Below are 15,651 nucleotides of genomic sequence, written 5' to 3' on the forward strand. Positions count from 1 at the left end.
TAGATGTGGCCATGTTGTTATTTCACTCTTCAGTTCCTCCAGTTGGAAAAGGCTCTGTGGAGGGCGCAGTGGCTTCCCTGGGCAAGGAGAGGGCCTTCCTCCCTCTCTCCCACCCTCGCCTTCCCCCTGCAGGGTGCTGAGCACTCACATCAAACCAGAGCCAAGCTTCAGCACCAAAATTAAGTCTAGGCTTGGCTGTGAGCACCTAAGTATATTGCTCATGCTCTATAGGTGCTTTCAGGACAGCGTTTGTGTTAGGTCTTGTTATCCCTCAAGCTGAAGGGTGCCATGTCCATCATGAGCAGATACGATGGTCCTTGCGGGGCTAATGAAAATTTACTTGCTCTGGGGTTTCAGGCTTCACTTCAGTCATTGCGTCCTGGGTCACAGGGGCAAGGCAAACTCATGAAAGTGTTTCCATGCTGAGTAGCAGTGCCAAGAAGCAAATTTTGCCCCTTCTTTGTGCCATCAATGGTACAACTGGTGTGGTCCCACAGCCCCATTCTCAGCTTCCCCTCTGTGAAGGCAGCCAGGGCAGTGAAATCCAAAATAGTCTCAAGGTGATCTAGCAGCATTCATCTGCAAGAGCCACAGGGCAAAACAGGTCAAATGAGTTGGCCAGGGCTATTCACAAAAGCAGTGGTAGAGCTTGAACCCATCAAACTAATCCTCACCATCTGACCTTGCAGATCCCGGGCACTTAGTACAATGTGATTTGGAGTTAACCCCCTTCCTTGGCTTCAGTGCTGATGCTGCAGGGCATCAGCACCTCCACATCCATCATTCAGCAGCTCAGAAAGTGAGGATGTAGATAAGTCTCTTTATTCTGAAAAATTAATCTATCACTGGTATATTGCAGCCATTAAAATGCACATAAAGCAACACCTTATTTAAAATTCTGTCTAGAGTGCTTAGGATAACAGCTAAAGTTTCATCTAGGCTAATAGACTCTTTCCACATTTCTCCCAAGTTCCAGGTTCTCCGGCATCACAGACTCATCAAAGAAAGGCTTTGGGTCAGGCGTTTTGGTGGGGATTTTTCTTTCTTTCTTGAAGAAGCAGCAGCATCTTGTTTCCTTGAAGTTCTTTTTGCTGTTTTCAGTATATGATAAAGAAGAAGTTTAGCCAAATACTCCTTGGACATGCTCTCTTTCTCTCCCTGGGCTACAGTGCAGAGACATTCACTTTAAGAAAAGTCTTGGCTGCAATGTAAAGGGGGAAAAAGCGGAATCCTAATCAACAGCCTGGTTTCCCAGGAGAGAGGCTTTTGGATCACACTCTGTGTCTACACGAGTGTGGAGCCTGGCAGTGTTTGAACCCTTCAGCCAATTTCAGCCAAGCTCACAGGGAAGCTGAGAACTCAAATATGTTCCAACTGGTTTCATAAAATAAGGAGCTGAGTAGAGGAGAGAGACTCTGTAGCTGAAGGAAGCGGGGTCCCACCCCTTCCTCAGTATCAGAGCACCCCATGGGAACTCACCTCTGGGGCCCAATCCTGTAGGAAACCAGGCTGCATTAGTGGCCCCGCATGCAGGTGCCTGCACACAATGGCAAGAAGATGCCGGTTAGCCACAGGCACAGTTTACTTCATTTCTGCCATGATTTGTCAGGACAGTGGCCCACGTTCCTTAGAAGTTTTTGCACAAGCAGAAAGGAATGACTCCTGCTTGCAGCCGAACATGAAAGCCAGTTGGCTTGTACCTTGCTCCAGGAGTGCTGACACTGGCACCGTGAAAAAGGCAATGATGGGGAATTCAACAGTTAAATGTGGATGTAGCAGTCGTATATTCCTCTTTCTTTTGAAATACTGTCATTAGTATTTCAATCTTAATTTCAGGGAGTGGACCAGCTTCTCCACTGGAGTCAGTGGTAGTCCTCATCTCTTGAGTATAAAGTCCAAGGATCCTTTGTAGTACATCAATACCTGCTCCATCCAGTCCTTGCTCTCTCCACATAAGACAGCTGAAATAATTTGAAGTGTTCCATGGTTTGTAGTACTTGGACATTTAAAAAATTGTTTACTTTCCATTTCTCCTGAGACTGCCCCAGAACTGCACTCAGGAGCACAAAGAACCAAAAATACCAGGAACTGGAGCCCAACAATGCCCAGTAGCCCTACAAAACCGCATTTGTATGTGCGGCAATTGCAGGTTATTTCAGCCACATGCCAGTCAGTGCCTCTCAGGACTGCTAGTTTGCATTCAGTCTGTCTCGGAGGTTGGAGCGTGGGCCTTGCATTCATCCCAGAAGATATTCTGGGTAACATGAAAACAGTGAAATCACTTTGCTTGGTCCCAAAAGTCAGTTTTCGTGTTCAGCCCCAGTATCCTGATGGGTGGTCTGTCTCTCCAGAGACTTTCAAGGCTTATCAAAGGCCTTGTTTTAGAGGGAGACCTACCCCATGCTTACTAGATGAAAGGATGAGATCAGTGGTTGAAGAGCTTATGTAGGAACCATGAAAGAAGGATTTTCAGGGCTCCTTCAGAGTTTTCAAGGCTCCCTCGAAAAATGGAGCAGAAATGAGAAAGGAACTTAGGAAGGAAAGTCTGTGGAAGCAGAAGCGTTTGAAAGCCAAGTGGGGAAGTGGTTTGTGTAGCTTTATATCCAGCACTGGGAGGAAGAGCCAGGGCTGAAAATACAACCTGAAAAAAGAATTGCTGAAGCAACGCTGCCTGAGAAGGGAGGCGGTGGGCAGGCCAACACGGAGCTGCCAGATATATGTGTGGGGAGAGAAATTAAAAATACTGCACCATTTCTGGGAAGGCTGTTCTCTCTTGCCAGGGCAGGTATTACTCTGTATAAAGTGGTCATTAGTCAGACAAATGTGGCTCTTCATCAATAAGGGGCTAGAGGACCAAGACTGCTGTGCTGTGGCATCCCTGCTGGTTGGGACAAATGTAAAGAGGATGAAGAACTGTATATTGGGGCATCCTGCTGCCATCGGTTAGTAGCATCACCCAACGTGTTTGGTGATGGCTAGCTCATATCGTAGGCTTTGAGCAAGGACCTTTCACCACTAAAGCTAGGGCTGACTGTGGGATGGGCTGGAGAGTTGGGCTTTCTTTGAAGCAGTGTAATAGTTTGCAAATCTAAAAAGTGGCTAGCAAGTGCTACAGTAAACGCTGACCAACGGATTACACTACTTACTTTTTTTTTCCCTCCAAGCCCTCTTCTTCCTCTTGTTAGCTATCTTTCTAATGGTTTTTCCTCTTCAAAACAGCCCTTACCAAAATTTGCACTAGCAGCTTGGCATCACCTCCTTGTATGTTTAGAGTTTGACTAAGGACATTGCTGTAGGCTACAAATCTGCAGAACTCAACCTCCACGTTCTGCAGGAGTGAAAAACAGCAACATTAGGAGGCTTGGGGAAGTTTTAATAATACCTCTTAAAGCAAAGGACCATGAAAGTGCATTATGTCCTTACTAAGGTCCAAGGAGGGAGGGTGAAAATCCTGGTTTATTGAAATTGGAAGGCAGAGAGGGGGCTGGTCCACGGTGTTGTCATTCCCACTGCTTCTCGAGTGATGGTCATTGGTCCATGTTTGGCTCTGCCTCTCCCGTTCAGGTATACCCCCCGCAAGCGGCACTGGCACTCTGCAGATCTACCTAATCGACATCAACGATAATGCTCCTGAGCTCCTGCCAAAGGAGGCACAGATCTGTGAAAAGCCAAACCTGAATGTCATCAACATAACAGCCGCGGATGCTGACATCGATCCAAATGTTGGGCCCTTTGTCTTCGAGCTGCCAAGTGTGCCATCTGCAGTGAGGAAGAACTGGACCATAACGCGGCTGAATGGTAAATGGGGCAGGCAATCCTGAGGACATTTGGACTCTGATTCACTAATGAGGCCACGTGCGGCTTCAAACTTCCAAACTTTCCTACTTTTTTATCTGATTTTTATTTTTTAAAGCACATTATGGCTGACATTATAGACAAGATAGTTAATCAGAAATGATTTGTATCAGACCTGCAGCGTAACTCTAAGAGCCTTGGCACTTGGCTTTTTTTAATGCAGTTCATAATTATGAACAGTTATCAGTAGTGAACAGAGTATAAATCATCCATAATGGCCAAGGGGAAAAAAGCTATTATCAGTCTTCCTTATGTTCCAATGTAATTGTCATAAGCCACAATCAGGATCAATGTTCATTTCTGTGACCATAATTGCATAAAGGCAGCCTTTTAATTTACCATGGAACCAGGAGGGCTAGGTAAGTGTGAAGATTACCAGTATGTGAAGGATTTTTATATTACAGCATGCAACCACAAATGGCCCTAATTGCTCCTCTTATTGGTAGTTTCAGCAGAGGATGGAAAATATCATGGAGCCATGGGCTAGTTTTGACTTCAAAGCTGGTCCCTCTCACTGAGGTCTGGCACCCTCTGCCAGGGGCAACGGCTTGTGCCCTCGGAGCCTGGCGCTCAGTCCCACAGCTCTTGTATTGCAATGGGAGGGAACACCAGAAGGATTCCCTGGCTGAGCATGTCATCGATGGGCGATAGGCTTCCCAAAAATCCCGAGGTGGGCGGGTGGGCAAGCAGGTAGCCTGCGCCGTGGCCTGGGGCAGCCGAGACCCAGGGAACATCATCCATGCTTCAGTATTTGCATTTCGTGCCATTTTAAATGCATGCAACTGGATTTGCAAATGGCATCAGGGTAGGTTAGTGCAGCACAGTATTTTGCAAAACGTAGGCTGATTGTTGACCAAACCGTTAGGGCAGAAGTCTGAAGCTGTCCTGCCCAGGTGTGTTGTTGATAGCCTCTTCTTCAGGACTCAGAAGACTGCTCTGGCAGAGGAGCCCTGCCTGTACAAGTATGGCTGCAAGGCTCTACCAGAGTGTCTGTCATCTGTCTGTCTGTCTTGGTTTCTCCAGGCGATTATGCCCAGCTTAGTTTACGAATCATGTACCTGGAAGCGGGTGTGTATGATGTGCCGATAATCGTGACGGACTCGGGAAACCCCCCCTTGTACAACACATGCGTCATCAAAGTGAAGGTGTGCCCGTGCGACGAGAATGGCGACTGCACCACCATCGGGGCGGTGGCCGCAGCGGGGCTGGGCACGGGTGCCATCATCGCCATCTTGATCTGCATCATTATTTTACTAAGTAAGTACCGCAGGGGGTGACACTGCTGGGAGGCATCCTGTCCCCTGTTGTCCCATTTCTATACGTGGTATTTTTCAAGAGCCGTGCAAGCTCTGTGCAAAGGAAAGAGCCCATGAGCTTTGGGCTGTGGGGGGTGGTTCACACATCTGCATTTGAACCTCCTTCACTGCAGTGTCAGCAAAACAAGCTAGAGCACTCTCTGCATGCATTGGACTTTTCTTTCTAAGACTTCCAGTAGCTTTACAAACATCATTACACCAGACAACATCTTGTAGGCAGTGAGCGCGACAGGATTCTCCACATTTTGCAGGAAAAAGTTGAAGGACTTGTCCAAAATCCTGTGGCAGGCTCCCTCATAGCTCTTAGATCCCTGGCTGGCTGTGGGTATACTGGTTCCCAGCACCAGATGCACTAGTTATGAGAGTCTGGCTAGTCCCTGGCAGAGCCAGTGCATAGCTGTAGTTTTCTGGTTGTTCACAGGAAAAGAATGGTAGTTATTCCCATTGCTTGTAAAATGACAACAGATCAGACAATCATGGTGGATTGTGAGTGTTTTTAGAGGAAGGATCCCCAGTTTGTCAGGAGCACTGGAGGGCTGGAGGTGCATCACAGAGAAGGGCTGGCCATCCCTTTGCTCGAGGCAAAGCCATCCCTTTTGCCCAGCAATGCTGTTAGTCCCAGGCTTTCATGAGCATTACCAATAACCATGTGTGCACACACTTAAAAATAAAAATGATATCATTATAACTTCAAGCAGGAGTTGGCACAGTAGGAATAGATAAAAATGAGTGCTGAAATGAACAATGAGGTAAATATTCATCAAGAAACACAGGATGAAACCATGGGACTCCCATTAAAGCTAATGGGAGTTATGGTGCTAAATCACATTTAATATTTACCCCCAATGTGTTTAAACAGAGAACAGACAGAGCGACGTATGCTACAAATGTCACCTAATGTGGATATGATATGGTACATTACAAGCATGGGTCATCTCTGGGCAAACATCCACCCTCCTGGGCCAGTGATGGGAATGTATTATTGTATAATTGATTTACCGTATCAGCCTGGAGAGCGAGCAAGAAAACCGGGTGTTTGTGTCCCTGCAGTCCCCACTCCTCATCCAGCCCATCCGAGCCGGTGGAAGCATCCCATTGCATAGCCATTTCTGTCCTTCACTGGGTGTGGGGTCCCAGTAGCAAAACGTTTTAGGCTGCTCCCTTCAGCAAGGGCATTTGTTGCGAATGCACCACAGTTGCACACCCAGCAGAAGACGTGATGTTCGTCAGTCCCTCCACGTTTGGTACGCTGGAGTGTGCAGGCATGCTGCTGCCGGTGCGCTAGAAGTTGGCACTGGAAGCCACAGAGGTGATAAAACACGAGACTTCTTTTCGCTACTTTCGTATAAATCCAGTGCTAAAATATGATTTAAACAGTTGAAAATCCTATTGACTGAAATTAACTTCAGCTGAAGGACATTTGATTTAGGAGATTCCTCTTTTCATTTTCAGATACATTATCCCATTTTAAATTACGGTTTTTATTACAAAAGCTTATTTTTACATTCATTGTAATTCTAATTGACTTTTTTTTATCTTCAAGAGCTGCAAAGCACTGTATCAGTGATGAAAAATGTAATTTGCGATGAGCAGTTTTCCAGTTACATCCTTCCAGTGTTTTGCCTCCTTTCTATCTGTTTTATATCATGACCTCTGAACAATAGCCTGGAAGAAGGCAGATGCGGGATTTTTTGTGCTATTTGTCCATTTTAGAGTCAGCAGGTCAAAGTTTGATGGCTTTAAAAGGAAGACGGAGCAAAGGGACAGATCTGAGGTTGCTCAGGTGAAGGAAGTTTCTGGCTTTACCTTTGCTCAAAGGTTTTTTCTTCTTCCTGATACCTGATGTATTAGCTGCACGAATAACACATTTAGAAGAGCAATGCAATAAAAAATTGTGAAGGGTGAAGACAATAGATTTCAAGGAAAACTACATGCAGAGTGAAAATGGGTCTAACAGCAGTAATAGCACTTCCCATTCTGCAGAATGAATAAAAGGAAGGAGAGTGCACTACATCCGCTATTGACACTTTGAAGGTCTTTTTTTTTTTCAAGGTAGCTGTAAAGGCGTTAATGGCACAGTTTTTTCCACAAGTGCATGAAAAAGTAGCATTTAAAAAAAAAAGGAAAGAAAAAGATAAACCCTGGTAACCATTATAATATTGTCTTTGTGGACTAGGCAGGTATCTTGTTGTGAGAGACTTGAAAAGGAACAACGAGAAAAGGACTTCAATAGTCTGCTAAATAGCTGAGGTTTTATATTGCAGATAAGAGTTACATTTTCTTTCCTTTTCTTTTTTCTCTCTTGAATAGATCTAGGATAAGCATTAAAGAAATGCTGAACTATCTGAAAACAATTCTGTTAGCTGGCAGGCAGGGACGGCAGCCAGTTGGCACACAATGGCAGTAATTAGCTGTCCGGTCCTCCTCTGCTCACTTCACTGAATTCCTGTTGGGTATAAACGCTTTGGTGCTGAGAGAAAAAACTCAGATCCTCCTAACCACCTCCCCACACAGTGGGGCTGCAGGCTGGGCCGCCCACCGGTGTCCCCAGGATCTGGTCTCTTCCTTGCCCTCGGTGAAGTGACGCCAAGGCTCCATGAAGAGGCAAAGGGAAAGAAATCCTGCAAAGTATGAGACGATGGGGAACAGCAGCTGCTTGTTCTCCTTACGCAGCTAAAAAACACAAAGAGACTTTGGGATCTTACGTCCTGCCTGGGTTCGGTTGTGTTGGCTGCAGTGTTTTGGCACGGTCAAGGGTTAACCTAAGTGAAATGAACCTGAGCCACACGTAGGCGGGAACGTCCATCCATCTCACCCTTCTCCTGCAGATTGCCACCTTTCTCCTGCAGATTACCACCGTCACAGCTTTGTGTGTGGCTCGCATGGAGATCAGAGGGAAAGCAGACACGGGGAGGTGTAACTGCATCAGATACCCAGACTTAATTTCATTTTTGATGGCATTATTTGCAGCTACTGACTATGAGTATGAAAACTGACGTATTAACAGGTTCTTGAAGAAGACAAGATCTGGTTGCCTTATGTTAGTGAAGACTTAAGTTCCTAGAGCGACTTCCATGCAGTAAGTCACAAGGAGCGCACAACCTCTGGGACATGGGTGGCCCTCTGAAGAAGGAGGTTGTGGAGCAGGGAGCCAGCGTTCCCTTTGGGTAAAATTGTTTAAGTGGGGGGAAATTTCTCATGATTCAAGAACTGTTCATCTCTCTCTGTTACAGTACTGAGAGAGATTAGCCAGGGCCTGGCATGTAAATGCTGGTGCCTGAGGAGATTGGCTGTGTGCTACCAGATTTGCTCTCACTTGTTCTGCAAAGCTAGCCTTGCTCTCTGAAAGGATTTCAAATGATCTTAGATCTACTTTGCAAGTCGATGGCCAAAGGCATATGCTAATATCCTGGCTAATGTGATCTAGAAAGTCTAGAAAGCCTCCCTCACTCACCAAAAAAGAGTATAAGTGAGCCCAAGCGGGATTATGGGACCCAGTATTACCCACCGTCCCCAAACCAGTCTTGCGTGGCATACTGCAGACAACAGCAAAATGACTGCCATGGCCAGGGCTCGTGACCTGAATGGGCATCGCTGTGTCACACTGGTGGAACAGCCGCCCATGCAAAGGTACCAGTCATCTGTACCTGTTTGCTTCTCAGCATCTCTGTAACTCTCTTTCCTCCACCTTTATTTTATGCCCCTGAATAAAAAGGTGGAAATGTAATCCTGAAAATTCAGGATTGAGATCAAATACTTTCAGAAAGCATCAGTTTTCATACTTTCTGTTTGCTTTTCCTTTGATTGTGTGTTTGACTTCTGATAAACGTCAGCTCAGCCAGCGTTCGTGATGGATCTTAAAGAAATGTTTGTAATGGAGGCCTGTCACAGTATTTGCAGCTCTCACCGATCTCTCTCTTATAAATTAGAACATGCAATAGGATAAAATTTTATTCCTCTTACTAGCAGTCAGTGAGACTCTCCATAGCGGAAGAGGGCAGGTGAGGCGTTAGGGCATGCCACCACGCTCTGACACACGCAGCTTGGCCTCACGCCACGTCAGGTCCTGGCTCACCCCGCTTCTTCTCCGTTACAGCCATGGTTCTGCTGTTCGTGGTGTGGATGAAACGCCGGGAGAAGGAGCGCCATACCAAGCAGCTCCTGATCGACCCCGAGGATGACGTTAGGGACAATATTCTGAAGTACGACGAAGAGGGAGGTGGAGAGGAAGACCAGGTGAGAAGAGCCCGCAGGTCGTGGCCAAGGAGCAGCTGTGCAATCTATACTCTCAAAAAGGCAGAAACCACATTATTTTCACTAAAGTACCTGCAAAGGGTTGCATTCACCCTTGTTTATGCCCAGGCAGCTTTATTGGCTTCCCCAGTGCGACATGGACATCGGTGAGAGCCAGCTTAGGTCCAGCATGTCACTGGGACACTCTCCTGTGCAAACTGGACCATGCAGGGAGGCTGGTGTTACATGGATTTTGCTACCCCCTAGGCCAGCTTCCTGGGGAGGAACTATAAATCAATCTATCTCCTGACACTCATGTTCAAACAATATTTCTGCTATTTTGGTCATTAAAATTGTGTATTTTCCCATTCCCCATCAGAGATCTTGGTAAAACCAGTTAGCACCTACCACCCTCCCCCAGACCTGCAGCTGCAGGCACTTGCCTTCGCTTGCTTAAGCCTAGAGCTTCTGTGGGCTTTCCCTGCATTTATTTAATCGTCTCTAATGTGCCTTTAATTTCTTTTAATTTCTGGATGTGGTTTGTGAGAAATGTCTAAATACATTTGGGGATTTTCTTTTTCACCACAAAGCGTACAGTGGCAAAGCTTTGCTTGGTGACAGAGCCCTAAGCCACAGTCTGCCTGAATGCGTCAGCTTTTCTGCGGTGGCTTCTTCTTACAGACACCGATGCTGATGTTGCGTGAAAACTTCCCCGGCCTGCACTCCTGGGATGTGCTGTCCCTCTGCTACGGATGTATTTCCAAAGCTAAAATAGCTCTCGTGTTTAAGTTGCTGTTTTTTCATTCCTACCTAACACAAGCAAAAAGCCCGTGACACTCTCAAATGTGATGTTCACACGAATTACGTGACTCTGCATCATATAATGGCTTTATTCTTGCTTGCTTAAACGGACTGCATGGTTCATGGGTCTGAGCGGCGGCTGCTGTGTGCATGGCTGGTGTCAGTGAGTCCTAAGGTCAGTGGTTGGGGCTGGTGCTTAAGGAGTAGACAAAACCACTGCAGCACGTCCTGCCGTGGAGGTCCCGGTGGCATCCGAAGGCGAGCGGGCGAGCCTGGTGAGAGCCGCCACGGGGGAGCCAAGGCAGGGACTTTGCCCAAAACTTGTGAAGTTCTTATTCAATGGAAAAATCCTTGCAATTAGCATTTCTTTTTTCTTGTCACTGACAAGTTATTTATAAATATTGCTCCTGGAGATTCAATCATCCCCGTCTGAGCACAAAAATAGTTTTACCAGTAGAACAAAGTACTGTTATAAGCATTCAAACTAGCTGAAGTATCTGGTTTCAGGCAACTACACTGTAGGCTTAAATATTTTAGAAAGGATTCGTTAAAAATAACAGCAAAGGAAGAGCAGCAAAACAGCATTACCTACATGAATACATTTTTAATGAAATATTACCTGGTTCTCATTCCTTGATAGAAACCTATTCTGTTGGGATTTTTCACAAGCAGAAAGAACGTAATTACTTTGAAAGGCCTACATGCATAAATGCAATACACATTTTAATGTTTTTATTTCTGTACAAATGTAATTGCAATAATATGTCTACCGACATTGTGTCTTTATATTATATTACGTATTTCATCAAAAAATTATGCACATACCTATCTATGCACATGCAAACTGAAGCCAATTTTTTATCCCAAAGATTTAGACACCATGTAATAGACTCAGAAAGTATTTAAATATTTGATTTAACTTCTGTTTCAAGATACGCTCTTAGGAGGTCAATTGTATGAGCAACTCAGAGGTCGGGTTCATCTGTAATTTAGATAGTTAGAGGTGCTACATACCCAGGGATAAGATTTGCCGTCGAACTTCAGCTGAAATAGGATTAGACCCCTCGACTTGTTTGTACATTGGGTGAGTAGATGATCTGAATGAAAAGCTCTTGGTTTCACCCCGTGCCTTTCCATTTGTCACAGGATTACGATTTAAGCCAGCTCCAGCAGCCAGAGACCATGGATCATGTGCTGAACAAGACACCTGGAGTCAGAAGGGTGGATGAAAGACCTATTGGAGCTGAACCGCAGTATCCTATAAGACCAGTAATCCCACATCCAGGGGATATTGGTGACTTTATTAATGAGGTATGTTCTGTAGGGTGTCCTGTGTCACGTCTTAAAAGCTTGAGCAGCCAACTGACATCAGCTATGCAACGTTTACCTGCCTGCATGGACCAAGTGATGCTATTACTCACATGAAGGAGTCTGACCAAAGCCAGGGGAATGATTGGCATGAGCAAAGGATGCTGGACTTGGCCTAATAAAGGCACCGAGCCTGTAAAAAGCCAAAGCGCAAACAAAAAGCCTAAGATTTCTGACTCGTGGATATCACAAACACCATGCTTTTCAGCGTCCGGGCAGTATAACCTGATCCAGCTCTCTCTTGGATTGCTATGATACTGCAGTTGCTGTCAGTAAACATGTTGTCTGGACGTGGACAAAGGAGCGTGGTCCTGGTGGGGAGGCGGTGGCAAGGCAGCTGCGTGGTTTGCTTAAAGCCAGAGGTGCCATTTGTGGCTCCTGGACTTGTAATTATTTCACCAATCTGTGTCTTCCCCTAATAAGCTCTATTTGGCCTAAAACCTCAAAGAGTTTGCAGAACAGAGAGATTCATCTCGGATCAGAGAGGGTTTCTTTATGTTACGTTATATTACCACTCCTTTACCTGCTTGTACAAATATCTATCCGTTTAGTATGTCTTGTCTCATTTTTAGTTTTGGGTGATTGAGTGGTTACAAACCAATCAATGCATTATTTCCTCCGAGACAAAACACACCATCCATTTCCTAAGTCAGAAAAATAAATGTTATTTAATTCTATTATTATATCCATTTCCTGCTGTGCTTTTTCTCATTTTCATCATTAAAATTCCTTCTTCCTTTGATCCTGCCCAACCTTCATGCACACATTTACACACATCCATGCACGTGAAGACTCGCTCTTACACATGCTCTCTCTGCTATTCATTGCAGTAAAACCTGGTCCATCTCCCCATGCTGAGATTGGGGTTTCTGAAGGTGCAAATGCAGAACATTTTGCTTTGTCATAGGTCTATTCCACTAGGCTTTTTCCTGATGCTGGGCTGCAGCAAAGCAATTCTTTTTCTCCATATCCCGAGGCCATTTCTGTGGCCTGCTTACAATGCTGCCCACAACACACAGGAACAGCAATGCTTCCCAACCCTCGCCCCAGGATTTCACACCTCAAGTCTCTCCTAATTGCAGAATTATGCTAGGATTGATTTTTTTTCCCCCCTAAAGAAAACAAAATTAACATAATGGGTATTGGTGGGAGAGGAAGGGTGCTGTTCGTTCTTTCATTGGCCAAGCTGGAAATCTTAACAGGCAACCCCAGAAAAGACGCACTGTCCAGACGCGAGAGCTTTCCAGATCCAGAGCTGGATCCTTGGAAATAACTCCCCTCCCTCTCCATACGGCTTTTACAGAGGCGCTGGGAGTTAATGAATCCTCTCCTGGGGGTAGCCGGGAGGGCTCCAGCCCCGGGGGGCATCTGGGCACGGGGAAGCCCCAGGACCCTCATTTGGTCCCCATCCTCGTTTAGCTTTTCACCATCCTCTTTTAGCTTTGCTGCAGGGATCCCAAGCATCCCACCAGCCCAGACGCTTACCCGAACACCCTTCCTTAGCACCATCACCGTAAGACCCCATGGCAGGTATTAACGCCGTGTGTTTGCTCCCCAAGGGCCTGCGTGCGGCGGACAACGACCCCACAGCCCCCCCCTACGATTCCTTGCTGGTCTTCGACTACGAGGGCAGCGGCTCCACCGCCGGCTCCGTCAGCTCCCTCAACTCCTCCAGCTCCGGGGACCAGGACTACGACTACCTTAACGACTGGGGGCCCAGGTTCAAGAAGCTGGCGGACATGTATGGGGGTGGCGAGGAAGATTAAACTGACCTCACGTTATTTAAAATAAAAAAAAAAAGAAGAAGAAAAAAAAAACAATTTAAAAAAAAAAACAAACCCACAGACGACAACATTAACAAAAAGAGCCGATGCAGAAGCAAGAACTGTACAGATGTGGCAGCTTTTTTAATTAATATCCCCTGCTGACTGTATTGTTATTTTTAGTGGTGATATAGGAGGTTTCTTTTTTTTTTTCCTTTTTTTTTTCCTTTCCAGTTTTTTTTTAGAATATTGAGCTGTCTCGCATGAACACTTGTCTCTGCTGCAGGTTTTTTTTGTTGTTTTGGTTTGGTTTTTTTAATGTCAGCTGGGATATTGCTCGTTTATCTGCTTTATGACTAAAGAGAGTGAAAGGCACTCTGTCTTAACTTGAATTTCTTAGAACAGAAGCACTGTTTTTAAAAAAAATATATATATATATTTGAAAGTGCCTTTTGGTGCATGTATCAGATTCCCTTCAATCTCAGGAGTGATGAAAACAAACATACAACCATCCTGGGCAGCACTCCCTGTGACCCTAAGCCAGTTCTAGCTGGGAAGGAGTTAACAAAAAGGAACTGTGGAGATTGTTTCTTTTTTGCCTTTTTTTTTTTTGAAGGGGGTGACTCATTCCGGGGTGGAAGAGGATGGGGAGGTCGGGGGTGGGGGGAGATGTTTGAGTCGAAATCTTAACAGCCATCTTTAAGCCTCAGCAGGTGGTGAACTAGTCATCATGTTGTATATAATTCAGTGTTATCAGATGCAAAATACCGACTGGGGGCTCTGCCGTCACCTGGTCACACTCAATGTAGCTGCATAGAACTATAGCATTGATTAAAGCCTTTGGTTATTGCAACAGAAATCTCCGACAGCCCTTGCCTAAACCCTACAAAGTAAATCGTGAAATGACCAAAGGCCCATTTGTTTGTTTTTATGCTATCGGCGTGTTTTGGCTCCCACGACCTCTTGAGTGCTGTAACTACCGCTGGGTTAGGTGGTGGTGTCCCGCGGCTCCGAGGACGAAAGCCGATTTTTCCTCGCATAAGGCGAGGGTTTGTGTAGCGGCTCCGCTCGAGGCCGGGGCAGCGCTAAGGGCAGGACGAGTTTATCAGCACTTTTGCCATCCGTAAGTATGAAGTGAGTCTAGTACAATATTAATGCCTTGGAGCATTAGTAGCCAAAGCTCAACAACATCGTGTAACTCAGCTAATGTGTGTCCTTTCTCTTTGATGGGTAGGCGCTGCTGTCTGTAGTAAATGTCTTTTTTGGAGAAGAAGTGCAACGAGGGCCTATTAAGTATCTTGTGGTTAATATGCTCAAGCATTGCCAAGTAAGCAAGAGGTTTTGCAGCATCCAGGCGTAACTCAACATCAGTATTATAAATGGTAGCATACTACCTAGTTTATATGTAGGGTCAGTTTAACCAATAACAAATAGTTATTAGCTTTTTTTATTACATTTTTCCTTTACTGATTTGGACTAGTGGGTTTATGTCTAATGTTTGTAAAATGATTTAGACTGCATGGATGTGTAATATAAACCACATTTAATGGATTATGAGCCACTTAATTAACGTGCTATGAAATCTTGGATTACCTGTGTTTTATATTCTGCAGACGATTTTGCAGTGGGTTCGCTACAACTTGTAAAAGTGCTTAGATATATTTTCATTTAAATCCAAGAATGTGCACAGTATTGGAAGGTGATTATCCAGGGGATAATCGCGCTTTTTTTGATATCTCAATTAATTCTCAAGTTGAATGCTAAGAGTTAAAGGGGGGGGGCGGGGGGAGCGAGCGCGTGCACGCGAGAGAGCGGGAGAATGAGAGGACGAGAGCTTGCGGTGATGAGTGGACGTCGTTTCAGAGGGTATACTAGGCTGCAAGATCGTCTCTATAGATTTTTGAAATGCTCCTAGTGCATTTTATATTTCATTGTATCATATTTTCTATAAAATGCAATTTCTGTAAATTAATGAGCATTTGAAATGTGTCTTGTATGAAGTGGAATGTGGTAAAAGTCTGCCCGAGGGGACTCCAACGTTACTGGTATGTTATTAACTACCGAGGATGCGATCTTTCTTTTTTGTCTTGGTCGGTCGGTCAGTCAGTTGATGGGTCAGTTTGGCCTTTCACGGCTCAAAGAGTGAACACACGCTCACCCAAGTTTCTTGAGGAAACCAGGAGGTGATGGCTCGGACCTCGGGAGGGGGACGGCTCCGATGGCAGCAGCAAGGCGAGGGCGTTGCACCACGGGCACAGGCCAGCAGCGCGCGCCTCAGCCGGGATGGAGCACAGTGCCCGGCAAACTGCCGGCAC

The 15,651-nt window shown here is 45.6% G+C and overlaps 1 protein-coding gene across 1 annotated transcript in view; it reads left to right on the plus strand.

Moving 5' to 3' along the window:
* Positions 1-13,339, plus strand: part of CDH4 (cadherin 4) — a 468,873-nt gene extending 455,534 nt beyond the window's left edge. The window contains exons 12-16 of the mRNA XM_075516899.1: positions 3,565-3,798; positions 4,879-5,112; positions 9,268-9,407; positions 11,352-11,516; positions 13,133-13,339. Of these exons, the coding sequence (XP_075373014.1) occupies positions 3,565-3,798; positions 4,879-5,112; positions 9,268-9,407; positions 11,352-11,516; positions 13,133-13,339 (980 nt within the window). The remainder of the gene's footprint in view (positions 1-3,564; positions 3,799-4,878; positions 5,113-9,267; positions 9,408-11,351; positions 11,517-13,132) is intronic.
* Positions 13,340-15,651: the final 2,312 nt, after the last annotated feature.

Source organism: Mycteria americana, chromosome 14 (genome assembly GCF_035582795.1).
Source record: "Mycteria americana isolate JAX WOST 10 ecotype Jacksonville Zoo and Gardens chromosome 14, USCA_MyAme_1.0, whole genome shotgun sequence".
Classification (NCBI taxonomy): domain Eukaryota; kingdom Metazoa; phylum Chordata; class Aves; order Ciconiiformes; family Ciconiidae; genus Mycteria; species Mycteria americana.